Below are 16,137 nucleotides of genomic sequence, written 5' to 3'. Positions count from 1 at the left end.
GTCTAATTCAAGTTACTATGCATTGTGGCATATTCAATTAAAACACATATCTTGTTCAGTGCACTGATACCCTGATACTAACTTTTTAAAATACTGATTTCAGGTAAGTTACTTGAAAGAACGGCTTATATTTTTTTGTTTTACCACATTGCCAGTGACCCACCCTAGAAGGATGTATTGGGAGCTTATCAGTCCCAGAAACAGTGTAAAGATGATCTCTACCTGGGGGTTGAGGTTCAGCACTAGATTTAGTGTTCTCATGATGGTCTATACCTGTTTGAGGAATCTGTTCCTCAAATCCTTTCTTTATTCTGTGTGTAAACCAGTTTGGAGCTGGAATTGATGTTGGGGTTTAATCAGATTCCCAGTGCACACGGGTTCAGAACACTGGTTCTTTTGAACCCCATTGAGTTCGGCATGTCAACGCTGCACATTTGTTTTCGGATACAAAACAATTCAAAAGGCATCATTTTAAATGCATTTAAATGTAGCGAGCGAGTAAGGCATTTGGGCAGACTTTGAAATGACTGATGATGTCACGAATGTGGGGTGTTTCATTCAAAACCCTTAATTGAACTAATAATTGACTTAATTAGACTTTTTTGTACTTGTTTTCAACTCTTAAACAGTTGCAGATTTCAAGTTAGCTATAACATTTTATAAGTAACTTGAATTCTGCAGCTTTTTAGGAGCAGAGAAAAATTAACAAGGTATAGTTAAGCACATTATTATTAGTTTTGTTACGTAATTGACAGCTCAGTTGGAATGAATACCAGTAGACACAGGGGGGCTGGGAAGCCCTGATATAGGCAAGCCAAGCAGACCACCCCTTGAAAGCTTATGATACTCGGTGTGACTGGACAGCGCTTGCTGAACATTCTGGAGCATGGTGACTGTTTTGAATTTCAATAGCTTTACTGCCACCTAGTGGAGAGTGTGTGTAATTCAGCTCATGATGCAATGTGTGTGGTCAAACGAGCCCATTTTGAAACAAGTAAACACATTCTTTTTTTTTGATTTGCTAGTTTTATACGGTTAAAAAATAACGATTGATAAGTAATAAGCGTTTTGGCTCCCAAACCGTTTAAAACAACTATATGTAAAATCTTTAATTTCTAAAAGTTGTTTTTAAAACTCTGAAACAACAGTAAAAACAAACAGTAACGAAACAGTTATGACTAAACACAATTATTATTATTATTATTATTATTATTATTATTATTATTATTATTATTATTATTATTATTAAATAATAATGTAGGCTTTCAACAAAATTCAAACTAGTTTGCTTTGGTCTTACAACCAGCAGGGGAGACAGTTCTTTAAATCGCTTCTCTCTCCTGCTGCCAAGTTGGGCTCTTTGCCGAGCCCCCTCCCGTGGTCACGCCGGGTTCTGAATATTCCGAGTGGGCGTTTCTCCAGCTCTCTATGACTGTGCGCTCCCCTCACTGGAACTAAACAATCAGGTGATTCTTTCCACAGGGCGTTGCACATTGAACACCAACATCAGCATCGTTTCATTAAGAAAAACCGGCCAATTATATTTTACATTCCATTTCTCTAAAAAAAAAAAAAAAACCCTGTTTTATTTATATCAGTAGCTTTTATATTACAGATAATTTATTTGTTGTAAAGTGTTAACAGAAAGCAGATAAGCAGAATGGAGACGGAAATCCATGTGCCCGTCGGTTCGCCGGTAATCCGAAAATTGTCCATTTGCGTGGACGAGCATAATGTAATACCCGGTGCATTGAAACTGATCAAAAAGCTTCGACCCGCCTGGGACACCGACCGGGTACAAACCAAGGTAAATAACCATTACTGTTACCTTTCAAAATATCTGCATTTTCAGCTGGTATGACCTCACATTTTCCTTTCATGAAAGTGACAGACCGTCTCAAAACGAGATGCGGTCGTATTAATAATGTTATTGTAATCCCAGCCAACAACAGTCGGTTTGTTTAAATCTATAGTAAATCACGTTGTACTAGAAATTAAATATATACAAGTAGCTATAAATATTTTCTTACTGCAAAAAAAAAAAAAAAAAAAAAAAAAAAAAGAATCGTCTTCACCCTATCGGTATCATATTTCTTTTTTTTTTCTATCATGACGTTTTCATTACTTTACAAAAGGGGCTTTTTGAATATTACTGTGTGTTAGGCAAATGTATCGAAAAAATGTAGGGAAAAGTAAGTATATATCTATCGTATATGTGTGTGTGTTTATTATTTAAGTGTGCCATTATCACCAACTATAGGCTACATTAGTACTATTCGTGTTAAATTCTAAAATACATACTGTAGGGTACATTTTAAAACGATATAGGCTAATGCGTTTCTTTTGGTTCTTAATTGTGGTGTGCTTTTTAAAAACAAGAAAGTCAAGAAAAAATATATAAATTAGACATTCTACACTGCCGGATCCTCAGCTAGGCTGACCCAGTCCCAATGGGGTGCCCGGGTGTTCCAATGATGTCATTGGGTTATCCAGATTGGTGCCGCTTTACTGTCGCACCTGCAAACGTGGCTGTACCCAAGTGTTGGCAGGTCAGCTTTCTCACTGCTGAAACTGACAGCTCTTTTAAAGAAACGCGCACCCATTTTAAAAAGCTATACAGAATGTGATCTCTCAACTTAAGCAAGGGTGTAACTGTTTAGGCTAGTTATTGATTTTGAGTTTGTGAAGCAGTTTTATCCATTATTGGTTTTACGGTGAGTTTAATAAGACCCACCTGAGCTTGTTACCAATACACTGTGGCTAATCATGCTCTTTGTAAAACATGGAATGGGTAAAACCTCTATTCAATAAGAGTCTTATTTCTATCCCTGATAATGAGCGATGCCCAACGTGTATTTTTTCAATGTTGGGGTATTGCAATAAACCCAAACACTTGTCAGCTGTAAGCAAACTTTCTGGAAGCAATAGCAAAAGTTATTTAGTTTTAGTTTCTGTTTCAGTTAACTACATTTATGAGCACTAGTTAAAGACTCAACCCTCATCCCTGCACACTGACGTGATCTAGTTTTGCCAGTAAAATGAGCCCCTGCGTGGCCTGCTGCTGAGTGCCGCATCTTAGGGGATAGACTATAGGTTAGATAGATAGAAGACATCTAATTGCATTGGAAATTCATGGACAAAGTCACCCCTGCTTTGGTTTATGGCAGGTTACTAATGAACAGTGTTGCATTAACAAAAGCAATGTGTCCCAAAGCATCCTTCAGAAGCAGCATCGCGTGTCACGTGTGCATCTGCTTCATTTTTCTGCAGATCTTTGTTTTCTACATTGTTCACTTTGATACCAGTGTGGTCTCTTGTTACAACCAATGGTGAAGCCCAGCCAGAACATCGTTCTGTTACAATTTCTATAGGCAGGGTGGTGTAGTCGAGATGGATCTCGTATAAAAGGCAAGCTATATTATTATTATTATTATTACATCTTCCTCATGAGTGCCTGATCCCTCTTGATGCAATAAAAATAGCAATACTTTGAAAATACGGGAGGAAATCTGCATGATAGTATTGAGATCCTTTTTACAAACCTGGAATACGTATATTAAATTAAGCGCTGACAAGAATCGGTATCCCACAAGCATTCAGCTCAGCCTTTTAATGAATGTACAGAAGCTGGGACAGCAGCAAAGTCAGTTTAATGAACTGGGATAACACACACAAGCCAGAAAAGTTTCATCACAATTTGCACTAATCTTGCTCTGCATTGTCTTAGGTAATATTAGGTGGTGCAAGATTAGTGGTAATCGGGTTATGTGAAACCTTACATACAGTAGGGTTGAGTTACAGTCAGATCAGAATGCATATAAAAGGAAAATATGTGCAGAACAGAGCAATGTTTGAGCCAACCTGTACTCTCCCTTTCAGGTTTGAAGGCATTGATCCACTCGAGCCCCCCCACAGCAACACTGTCCCTAGGGCCAGTTCTCTTTCTAGCTGTTAAATACACATTCAGATGTTTTTATTGACATGGCTTTTAACTGTAATGTAGCTTCAGTGCCGCTGAGCAGCCTGTCGGGGCGTTGGCCTGTTTGCAAGGTGCTGCTTTACGTGAATGTCAGCTTGATGTTGTCACAGCAGCAGAGTTTGTTTATGACTCTGACTGTAGGTGTCCATGGTGCCACTGCTGCAAGTTTCACTGCACTGAAGGAGACTGAGCCAGCCATTGGCTGCCAGTGTCAGATTACAATGCTGTCTTGAGCACTGTGACAAGCGGTGGGTGCGTGTGTTTTGTTTGTGTGTTAACTTAGCATACAGGTGCTTGTAAACCTGGAAAAGTACTTTCGTAAAATGGAGACACCCTTAATGTTTGCATCTGAAATGATTTCACTGTCTTTGCGAAGTGCGAATCCACAACAGGGTGATAAATGTGAGCTACGGTTACACGGGGTAACTTCTTAAGTAAAACTTTACCTAAGAAGAAAACACATTTTAAACGGAGGGTAGACATTTTAGACCAAAGTACTGGTGAAATTCGCCAATGACTGCACTCTTGAGAGCAGAGGTCAAACAGACTGCTTTTTATAGGTTCACAAGTTTTCAACAAGTCACAGCATAGTCTAAAGGGACCTTCAAATCCAAGTTCGACTGCTGTAGCACATCCGTTTATTAACAGAGTGATGATGAGCTGGGTAAAGTGCATCAGGGCTCAGTGCAAAATAAACAAAACCAGACGTTTCAGACACTAAATGATGTGCCTACTTTAAAAATTTCTAAACTGAGATCTAATATGGGCCAGCATGCCTTTGTATATCAGGCAGCTCACCTTTGGAATTCATTGTCTTAAAACATAAAACCGGCCGCTTCACGGTACCATTTTAAATTACTCATAAATATTTATATTTAAATTCTGACCAGGGTTTCAAATCCTGTAAATACTGACTGTGACCAGGATCATGTGCAGTAAATGGGAATTGGTTTACTTTATTATTATTATTATTATTATTATTATTTGGATCAAGAGATCTACAAGTGCAGTCTAAACAGGTGGGTCTTGAGGAGGTGACGAGAGACAGAGCAGCCCTGAATTTCCACAAAACATTTCCAGCTGGTTCCACAGACCTCGATCGGCACTAATCTCAGACTCCCTCATGTCACCTCAGGTAACATAATCCAAGACTAGAGCATCCAGGGTCTGTGAAACCAGCTGAAAACATGAGGGTTTAAGCACAGCCTTGTGTCACAGATGTCCTCCCTGCCATCGGGCAGTGGTGTGGGGAATGGAATCCATGTTTCAGTGGGAGGCATGGAATGTTTGATACAATGTATAGTAGATTAATACACTGCCACCCTGTATCCAGCACCCTCCATTGAACTGCCACAGTTTAGATCAGTTAGTTTAGTTGCTTTATCATGTCCAAACGTTCCCTTAAACTTACAGAATGTTAGCATTGTTTTAATGTAGCTGCACAAAAGTATAAAGCTGTGCCATATTACAGCAGCGAAATCTCTCAAATGAAGCTGACAAACGAAGGAGAAAACCATGCAAAAGGGGTGTGCTTGAAAATATCAAATAAATATTTAATTCCTGCCATCGTCATTTATTAATTTTCACGTTGCATGATATCTTTAACTCCGTTATAAATTACAGGTTATTTTTGAACCTATTTCAATCGATATTGCAAACTCTTTTATATATATATGCATGGCTAAAAATGTATGCTGTTCAAAAATGCATTTTTATCCACAAGAACATCTGTTACATTTACTGTACAGTGCAATTAGCAGCCTTTTAAGTTACCGATTGAAATGGCTCTTGTGGAATGAGCTAAAATGACTGTCAAACGCATACAAGGGCATGTAGTGTTTAGGGTTCTTTTAACAACAGAATGCAGGTATGTTAGTTTTAATAAACATGGTACAGAAATGCCCTGTTTAATGAGCTAAGAGATGCTAGTATTTGGATCAACATATTGTCACATTCGTGCCCTTTTTTATTCTCTAATAGACCTGGGGAGGCTCAGGAGCACAAATAGATGGTTTAAACTCCTGTAGTGGATCGTTTGTGTGCTGGCTTACAGATTTTCACATACCCAGACAATCTTCAATCAAGAATAATCACGTAGACTCTGTTTATTCAAAGTTTAACCAATCAAAGTATATATTTGACCCCTTTTTGGTTTTATTAACGCTTAAATGGATCAAGTGATCAGAGATCGACTTTGAATCCTAGCTCCTAGACAATCCAGGCAGTCTGGCGTCTTTGCAAACTAACAGCATCAATACTATAAAACAATATGGTTACAACACGTACTTTGTCAGCCTAAAACACCCAAAGCTAACCTATAACATCCTCCCTGAAGCTGCATATAATAATCCTATCATTATAGCCTTATGCTTCAATATAGGTGAGATATAAATTCAAGATTATGCTTACCCTCTTTTTTTATTTTAGAGAAATATAAACCAGGACAAAGAAAGGACAGTCGTCCAAACTAGTCTCTGAATACAACACCAGCAGTCAGCTTCACAGAGAGGTCTCCAGCAAGCGCACCAGCTAAGACTAAGCGGGCCGGTCTTTGAGTTAAAGCACCTGTGTGTGTGTCAGTAAATTTAGCCTTACTTGCTAAAACACATTTCTCAGGCACAAAGAAGAGCTTGGTACATACTTATGTAAAATGTGCAGGCAAGGGGCCCCGGTCTGGGTTAAGCTGTTTCTTGCTGATAAGAAACTTTAGCTGCAAGCACATTCTGAAGAGGCTCCATCCGGGTTATTGCATTAGGTCATAGTTTTTTTTTTAGTTTTACTGAACCTTCATTTAGGCTAACAAAGATTTCTGCAATCATGTTTCTCCTTGTTTAACCATTTCTAAACCAGTGCAGTTTTACAATATTATAATAGTATTGCTCTTAACAGGGCAGCAGTGTGGAGTAGTGGTTAGGGCTCTGGACTCTTGACTGGAGGGTTGTGGGTTCAATCCCCGGTCGGGGACACTGCTGTTGTACCCTTGAGCAAGGTACTTTACCTAGATTGCTCCAGTAAAAACCCAACTGTATAAATGGGTAATTGTATGTAAAAATAATGTGATATCTGTATACTGTGAAATAATGTATAATGTGATATGTTGTAACAATTGTAAGTCGCCCTGGATAAGGGCGTCTGCTAAGAAATAAATAATAATAATAACAGTTACTGGTAACAATGGTCTTTTTAATCAGGTATTTATTTGGTATTCCTTCAATCCAAATTATCTGAGTTGGCCAGAATTCACTATTTTTCATATCAGTGGGTTCCCACACCTCATTATCATTTCCGTCATCAGTGGGGAACCCCCACCAAGAATGAAGTTGGTTCTACTGAAGGGCCATATACTTCTGCAGCATAAACCTTCCATTCAAAAGGAGCTAGCCCCATGTACAAGAGAGAAGGGGTTTTAGAGGCACTTGGGACAATGTCAATATATTTCACCTGGATAAACTCATTAAGGCATTTCCATAGTAGAGGTGTATCCGAGTTAATCCAGACAACAGCTCTCCAGCCAGGTTTCTGTTTCTGCTCCTATTATTTGTTATGCATATTGTAGTCTGGTGTGCATGGAACCATCACTATAGCTACACAGCAAACAGGAGCCTCAGAGGCTGATGGGGAATGCTGTCTTATGATCTGGAAAAGTATTCAAGTGTAAAACAAATATTGAGTTACTTGTTGAAAGAGAAACCTAGCCTGTTGGGCGCAGGAAGGCTGGTGGGAGTTGAGCGTGACTCTCCTCTCTCTCTCTCCTCCTCCAGTTGTTCACGGATGGCATCACTAACAAGCTGGTGGGCTGCTATTTGGAGGAGTGCCCGGCCGACACGGTGCTGGTCCGGGTCTATGGGAATAAGACAGAGCTGTTTGTGGATCGGGACAATGAGCTGAAGAGTTTTCAAGTCCTGCACGCCAACGGCTGTGCCCCGCACCTCTACTGTACCTTCCAGAATGGGCTGTGCTATGAGTTCATGCAGGGGGACGCAATGGGACCCCAACACGTCCGGGACCCTGTGCTTTTCAGGTAACAGACTTTCAGGATGTCTTTAATGGGATGCAATCTGAACCTCAATCCCTAGACTTGATCTGAACCCCAAAGTAGCATACAGGGTTAGACACACTAGCCCTGCACCCAGTCCTGGGTTTCCAAGCTACCATTAATTAAGTATATTATTTAAATGATTTAGTAGGTTGGAATTTGTGGAACCCCTGTTAATCATATTGTTCCTTGTCTTATAGCTGCATGAATGGCTCCTAACAGTCAACCTGCAGATGCAGATGAGACTTATTCAAGTGTGATCAGTTAATTCAGAGCAGATTTAGCAGCGGCCTGGCGCCTGTTGATTTCAATAATGTACTTCAACAAGGGGAGTTCTGAAACCCAGGACTGAATGCAGGGCTAGTGAAAGTTTCGAACCCTGAGTATATCATTAAAAATCTTCTGAACAATTATGTGTTGTGATTCGTTTGGTATTGATCCTTACATGGAGTTGGGGTGAGTTTCCCAACTCCGGCAGAGAAACTCCAGCCCCTAGAGAGTGTAATTACAGTCAAACCTGCTTACAAAGACCACTCAGCAAACAGGGTCTGGGATACAAGACTGTGAACCAGAATCCATATCAACATTGAAGACGTTGAGAAAGAATTCTGGTCGAAACGTTTTGTCATTGAATTTTCTCTCTCTATACATATTTAGAGAAGTAGTCATGTTTATTATAATGTCACTTAGCATAGTGTACATAGGGATGTTATACTATGCAGGTAATCTCTAGTATAGATCTTGCTCTTTATTTAATAATAATAATAATAATAATAATAATAATAATAATAATAATAATAATAATAATAATAATAATAATAATAATAATTCAATTCCCCTGCAGACTGATTGCTGTGGAGATGGCACGGATCCACACTATCCATGCCCACAACGGCTGCATTCCCAAACCCAACCTGTGGATCAAGCTGCGGAAATACTTCTCCCTTGTGACCACAGAGTTCACAGCAGAGGCCTCCAACATCAGGTAAGAAGTCAGCCCCCAACCCCCCCGGCACCCTTCACACTGCCCAGTTCAGTCCACTGTCCCCTTCACCGCTAGCAGTTACAGCTGCAGTCTTTTAACTGGTGTTTAACTGAGACCTGAATGAATCTGGAGCAGGGTGCTTATCAAGAAAGGGTTCTTCAACTACCTTGAGAATAGCTTGTGTGATAAAACTGGGTATGGTGGCTTCTCTACTAAAGTTGATAAAACTATAAGTGAGCATCAGTCACAGTGAGTTATTGCAAAAAAAAAAAAAAAATTACTCAAGGTAAGACAGGAGGGTGTGTGTGTTTACCATAAATATGCGAACACTGACGATGTCATCTTTAAGTAGCCTCCACGTGACGGTCGTCATTTTCAATGCAGTGGTGATGGAAACTTTTCAGTGACACTTTGCACATCTTCCATATGGTGTTTAAATGTATGTATTCATGTTCACACACTGTATTATATTGTTAGGAGTATAGTATGTACAGCTCGGCTGGATGGATTTGTGTCTGCCTGTCTTGCTGTCTGCAGGATTAGAGCACTGGACTAAGCCCATTAGCCTGGAAAGGAAGTGGTGGTCTGTCTTGTTGGCTCAGTTCCGCTGGTAATCAGCCTGCTCTAATTACAGTATCGCTCTAGCAAAACAGTTGCAATAGCAGTTCTCAGAAACAATCGCAATACATGGGGCTGTAAGTCTGTCTGAGAAGGGGATATAAATAAAACCTCACTTGGAGTCATTTGGTTTTGAATTTTCCTGAGTGTTCTTGTTTCCAGCGAGAGTGTGTGTGTGCATGATCACTCAGCCTGCTGTGAGAATACTCTCATACAGTCCTCGATACTGAGACCTGAATTAACCTGCTTGCACAGGAAGGGGAGCTCAAGTATTAAGACTGTGGGAACACACATCCCAGCCCTGCTCGCAAGCAGAGCTTTGCGAGAACTGCTTGCAGCCGCTGTGCTTGGATTACCTGCTGCGTTTCTGAATAGATTGATTTTATTGATTTCTAGGATCCAGCAGGAAGTGCCCAGCCTGGAAGTGCTTGAACAGGAAATGGCGTGGATGAAGGAGCACCTCTCGCAGCTCGGCTCTCCCATAGTGCTTTGTCACAATGACCTGCTGTGTAAAAACATCATCCACAACGACAAAGAAGGCAAGGGCCCACACACCCGCTCTCTCACAGAGCTTTATTACATTATTATACACAGCTGGCTGGCTTAAATTATCTTAAGTAGATTTTGATTTTGTTTTATTACCCTAGCCCCTGCTGTTACTGGGAAACAAGCACATTTAAAAATACTGACATGTATAATTCCTCTTCCTCTTAATTTCTGCCTGGTTAATATAAGTGGTTTTAGTGTTTAGTAAGTGCAGAAAATCTGATCATGTCCCTAGTTTTGTATTTGCAGATCGGGGAATGCTGTATAGATTAGTAAACTATTTCTAAACTGTATAGTAAGCGTTTCGTTCATTAAAAACCTTCTCCAGTTGGTCACGGATCTCTGACACTTTTCTCTCTGTGTTTAACCCTTTCATGCATGAAATACTGAAAATAGCTGAAAATAAAGTTTCGATACAGAATATATATATTTTTCTGTTGCTTTATATGGAGGGAAAAATGGCGTTCTCATATGAGTTCGCCATGTGTGAAAGGGTTAATTGGATTCATAAATGGCAGCTGATCTCCTCCTCTGCTTCCTCAGGCCAAGTCCGTTTTATAGATTACGAGTATGCCAGCTACAATTACCAGGCCTTTGACATTGGGAACCACTTCAATGAGTTTGCAGGTAAGTGAAGGCCAGCATGGCCCATGAGGTCAGTGCAGAATCCATTCCCATAGCTCTGAAGCTTTACTACCCTCGTACCTGCTCCCCTGTCCTGGGCCAGTAGCTGTTGTTCCACAGCAGGTGGAGAAGGTTGTAAGTAAATGTATCATTATTGTTGGGTGTTGTTGATAACTCCATCCAGCCCAGAGCAGTAGTAGGAACGCATTGAAGCATTTGCATTCATTATTAAAATAGGGGTCTTGCATGTAAATGAGATCAAGTCCTTGATACCTGATGCTGCAAAGCGCTTCCTAGTATTGCTCCCTCATGTGAGAATGATTTTTAAATCTCTCTCTTTACCTCTTCCCCACTTTTTTCGGTATGTGTGCGCGTGCGTGTGTTGGTGTGTGTGTCTGCTTGAACGCTGGTCTGATTTGCATTCATGTCCGTGGGTGTTGCGTTTGTCTGTGCTGTGTGCGTTTCCGTGCGGTGTGTCTGTGTTGTGTCCATTTGCATGCCGTGTGTGTGTTCGGATGCTTGTTTGGGTGCGTTTTCCTGCCAGGAGTAAGCGAGGTGGACTACTCCCTCTACCCCAGCAGGGAGTTACAGATGCAGTGGCTGCACATCTACTTGCAGGCCTACAAGCGCTTCACCAAGAAGGGGGAGGAGGTGACAGAGTGTGAGATCGAGACGCTCTACGTGCAGATCAACAAGTTTGCTCTGGTGAGTCTGCAGAGCTTCTTCTATAGAGCTTGTATATTGCCTTCTCTCTCCCGCAGAACACTTCCGATATCCATTTAGATGATGGGACCAAACTAACGTGCCAGGCAGCAGTACATACAGTTTGGGAGGAGCCCCCAGCACATGATATTTCCTTAATGCCAGTAGCCTACATTTTTTTGGGTTTAGAACTTTTTGCTGTTGTGCTCCTCGTTTTGTGGAACTGTTCGGGTTGACATTAGGCAGGTTGAAAATTTCGATTGGAGTCTAAATTGACTTTTTTTAAATGCAATTTTTATATAATTGGAGTGTATTATACACAAGAGCACTCTTGTTTTTAATGTTGTACAGTGCTCTGGGATGCTGTGGCGTGAAGGGCGCTATATAAAAATAAGTTTGTATTGCATTCTCTGCTCTGTTATTAAACTGAATTATAAACTTGGGTCTCTGCATGTTGAAGTTAAGCCATAGTGTTGTATGGAGTCATCTCAAGATTCAGTGTGTTACAGTAGCTGAGGTTATTTCTTCTTTCTTTTTTCTTCTGCAGTTAATTACTGACAGACCTGAGGAACAAGTTCCACTGCAAATTAATGTATAATGCAGATCCTCTGTAAAACAAATCTAATTAAAATGCATCCGGGTCATTAGGGAAATGCAGTCCCTCATATGATGTGTTCCTGTGTGGCCCATCGGATAATGTTATCTAAGGACACTTCCCACTGATGTGAACCTTTGTGCCTGTTTAACAACCTAGCCCCCTTTGATCCTGGTGAGCCGGGAATGTGTCGCGTCACAGAAGACTAAACTCTGTGAACTGGACCAGTCTGTTTGCCGTGTTTTAATGGGAAGCAGTGTTCTTGAGTGTGTTTGTTCTTGATCACGTGGACGCTTTTGATTTCACTCTACCTGACATACTGCTTAACCAAACTGAAGAAATTGTAACGTTTTTATATGTTGTTGCAACGCTGCCACTGTTTATCCCCCTGCGAGGAGGCCCCCTCATGTGCATGAGCTTTGTAAGTCACACTTCCATTTTTAGTATATTGAGAATCGCTCATCCAGTTCTGATGAAACTTGGTAAGGACATTCCTTAGCACAAATTAATAGGACACTAAGACTCTAGGTCAGTGATGTCCTTTCATTTCGTATTGGTATCTTGGCGATTGCCTGCTTATCTGAATTTGATCAAACTGTCCACGGATGATTGTTACGAGTAGTTATTCCACGCATTGTGAATGCAGTCCTGCTTTTCACTGCCCCCTTGCTCCTAGTTGTTTGTAAGAAGTCCTGTTTAGACCAGATCAGTTTAATAATACAGGGTCTGCTCATCTCTGTCCTGCAGGCTTCTCATTTCTTCTGGGGCTTCTGGGCGCTCATTCAAGCCAAGTACTCCACTATCGACTTTGACTTTCTCAGGTAAGCACTATATATAATGTGTGTGTGTTTTATACTTTTTTTTTTAATAGTACACTAGTACAAAATATTTTTTACAATATAATTTTACAAGCTTTTTAGTTTGGTTCTTTTAAAATGTCATCTGTGTGTACTGATTGGCAGTGATCAGAGCTGCTTTAGGACTTGTATTTCCTGCAGTGACTATGATCAGCCACTAGAGGGAGGGCACTGCACACTCTGTCTGACCTCCTCTCTGTGTCTCTGCTCAGGTACGCTGTGCTGCGGTTCAATCAGTACTTCAAGATGAAGCCTGAAGTGATGGCGCTGGAGATCCCTGAATGATCCCTGGCCTCTTACAGCAGCAGCAGCTCCTCCTGAAGTCTTTTTAAGACTTCAACCAAGACGCAGAAGCACTTTTCATCTGGGAATTGAGGTTACACTGGTTAGACTAGTTAGTCTGGTGAAGAGGAGGGGGAGGATTACACACATTGCACAAGCCCTACCCTTTCCTGTTCTCCTTCCATGTCTAGCTGCAGCACATCGTAACCATACATGAAGATTGTTTTAGTTGGATGATTAGACCACCATTTTGCCAGATTCTTGTTTTGCCTGAATGTCGTTGAATTGTGGGTCGTGGAGTGAGATCCTACACAGACTGAACTGTGACATCACTCCCTTAATGTGTGGTGCCACGGTGGCCAAATCAAAACTGTAAAACTCGCGATTTAATATTTGTGTGTTGGACATGACAGGCAAGCTGATCCCATCTGAATTCTGCACAAGGGGCTGATCTGAATGAATTCATGCAGTAAACTGAACGTGTGTAAATCAGTATTCATGTAGATCTACTCAATCTCATTAAATACTGTCCCACAGTCTCAGTTTATTGCATGCGTTTTCTGTCTTTTGTTCTAACCCTCCTGTTTAATAGTAACTTTTCTGGTGCAGTCCATAGTTTGGAAGCAGAATTACGGGAGGGGTAGAGGACCGTGAATTTTAAAGCTGATTTCTTTTGGATTGGGGTAGGTTTATTGTTTTGGTGTTCTAGAATGTAAGTAGCGCTATCCCCTTTCTGAAAGGCCATGGCAGGGGGACAAACCTGGAAACAGGCATTTATTACAAAAAGATATTCCACATACTGTGAATGTAGAGCACTGTGACCTACCTGTCCATGGTACTCACTCCTGATTGGCTAAGCTATATCTTGGGCACCCCTTGTCCGAATCTGATGGAACTTACACCCTTTATTATTTGCATTTAATATCCTTGTGTGTCACAAGGAATGTGTATATACCTTTGGTTATTAATGTGACAAACCCTCCCTGTTTTAGGGATAAGATTTAATGCAAGATAGACGAGTATCGGTTACTTTCTGTTAAATAATTCATCTGAAATATTTCTTGCTTGTTTTTATCGTGAAGAAAATAATTTACAACAAATGTTGCACTTCAGTTACAAATTAAGCAATGTGAGAGTTAATTTATAATCAATGAACTGTGAATTATTTAAAGGTATTTTGAAATGGATAATGTATAAATACATTCTGAAGTAAGAATATAAAATCTGAAAGTAAATGAAGATTTTGGGAGTAATTGAAGACGTCTAGAACACAGCTGGACTTTACTGAAATTGTAAAACTAGGCGACACATTTCAGCTGTGGAGGAGCTGACGTTCCTGGGTGAAGTTTATCGGTCACCGATATTAAAACGTGGTCCTGTCTTTAAAAAAAATGTCACATTTGATATATTAAAATATTATCGTGGTAGTTTGTCCAAAACACGATACCTCCAGGAAGCCCAGGGACTGAATCGCAGGGAGTGAGGGATGTTCGGCTCATTGTTTTAGTGTGAAACCAGCCTGCACAGCCTGGCCTGGCTGCAGTCACTCTAGCGACTGGTTTCACACATTCCTATTGGCACTAGCCAACCTTTGCCGCCATTGCTAAAATGCATCTCTGAAACCAGCCTTGTGGGTAATGAAGTATCATATGTGCATTTTTAAATGGTTGCAATGCCCTATTTATTTATTTTTTATACAGAAAATGTGGTACTAATTGCTAATTAAGTCATATGTAAGTGCTTTGATGTTGCTATAAGTATTTGCAAATAACTTAATGTGCTTTTTGTAATAATAAGTCCCACTAAAACATTAGATCAATAGCTAGACTACTGCAATAGTGCACCTCCTAACATATCCTGATTAGCTCTTCTCATGGCTCCCTAATCTAAGGTAATATTAGGTTGTCCTAAACCTGGTTGATTTAAGTGCTGTGTAATAACATGTAATGGCAGTTACGTGGTACCTAATGTGCAATCCGTATTTAAAACACTTGCACAAACACACACTCTCATTTCAAACACACGTTCATATTATCAACACTAGCGGATACCAATGACTTTTTTTATTTTATTTTATTTTTAGTTGTGTGTCTTGAGAATAACATTGCCCTGCTTCGAATGATTACCTTTGTGAATGTACTGACCCAATTTAACTTGAATTGTACAGAATGCCTGTGAGTTGAATTTCTATGCTGTTAACTGTTTGAATCGTGTATAGGATTTGTTACAGGAGGAAGATTAAATGTTAATCATCTAAAGAACGTTGAAATGGAGAGTGCTGGGGGGGTCCCCGCGCTCGTGTTTTGTGAGTGTGCTGCATTTTGTTTTGGAGGGGAGTGGAAATAACAGCAACCTGTAAATACTGTAATTTTGTGAAGATTCCTGGTGTACAGTGGCACTTTTACAATTGTGTATGTTCTTACTGGAAGATGCTATTTTACACTGGCTAGTAAATATTTGCATTAAAAGACCAAAAAAAATAATCTTAAGTGGCTCTTTCTTTTGTTGAATTCCTGTGAAAGGCTGCCACTGCCATCGTTAGATACAGTGCAGTAATTCGAAAGAGGAGATGCAGATTACTGACCATGCCTTCCAAAACCCACTGTGTGAGATGTCAATTTCAACCATGCAGCTTATATATATATATATATATATATATATATATATATATATATATAATTGGACTGCAGTGTATTACGAGTATTTAATTGAGGGGGTAATGTGACATATTAACCCGGATGTGTCTGCCTTATTCACAAGAGGGCGCTGTGGACCACATTGTTTTATGTACAGCTAGCTTGTCCACAGTATGGCTTTTGATTCAGAGGTAAGGTTGGTAATGGTTTTGAAGGCTGAGAGAGATCGGTAGCCTGATTAGATATATAAAAAAAATATATATTTTCTATTAAATGT

At 40.2% G+C, this 16,137-nt stretch overlaps 1 protein-coding gene across 1 annotated transcript; it reads left to right on the top strand.

The window, feature by feature from the left end:
* The first annotated feature begins 1,352 nt into the window (after positions 1-1,352).
* Positions 1,353-15,707, top strand: LOC117430941 (ethanolamine kinase 1-like). Its single transcript, XM_034907993.2, has 8 exons — positions 1,353-1,807; positions 7,741-8,000; positions 8,860-9,000; positions 10,015-10,157; positions 10,708-10,791; positions 11,333-11,493; positions 12,833-12,906; positions 13,155-15,707. The coding sequence occupies exons 1-8, from the start codon at positions 1,661-1,663 to the stop codon at positions 13,225-13,227; spliced, it is 1,083 nt and encodes a 360-aa protein (XP_034763884.2). The 5' UTR covers positions 1,353-1,660; the 3' UTR covers positions 13,228-15,707.
* Positions 15,708-16,137: the final 430 nt, after the last annotated feature.

This window comes from Acipenser ruthenus, chromosome 29 (assembly GCF_902713425.1).
Source record: "Acipenser ruthenus chromosome 29, fAciRut3.2 maternal haplotype, whole genome shotgun sequence".
Classification (NCBI taxonomy): Eukaryota; Metazoa; Chordata; class Actinopteri; order Acipenseriformes; family Acipenseridae; genus Acipenser; species Acipenser ruthenus.
The sequence above is the reverse complement of the archived record's forward strand: the minus strand, read 5'-3'. Positions and strand labels throughout refer to the sequence as shown.

What these genes read in the sequence shown, in the direction of transcription:
- LOC117430941 (XM_034907993.2), top strand. Translation starts at nt 1,661, where the DNA reads ATGGAGACGGAAATCCATGTGCCCGTCGGTTCGCCGGTAATCCGAAAA. An exon ending in CCGACCGGGTACAAACCAAG is followed by an intron (nt 1,808 to 7,740) that starts GTAAATAACCAT and finishes CTCCTCCTCCAG; the next exon opens with TTGTTCACGGATGGCATCAC. An exon ending in ATCGACTTTGACTTTCTCAG is followed by an intron (nt 12,907 to 13,154) that starts GTAAGCACTATA and finishes GTCTCTGCTCAG; the next exon opens with GTACGCTGTGCTGCGGTTCA.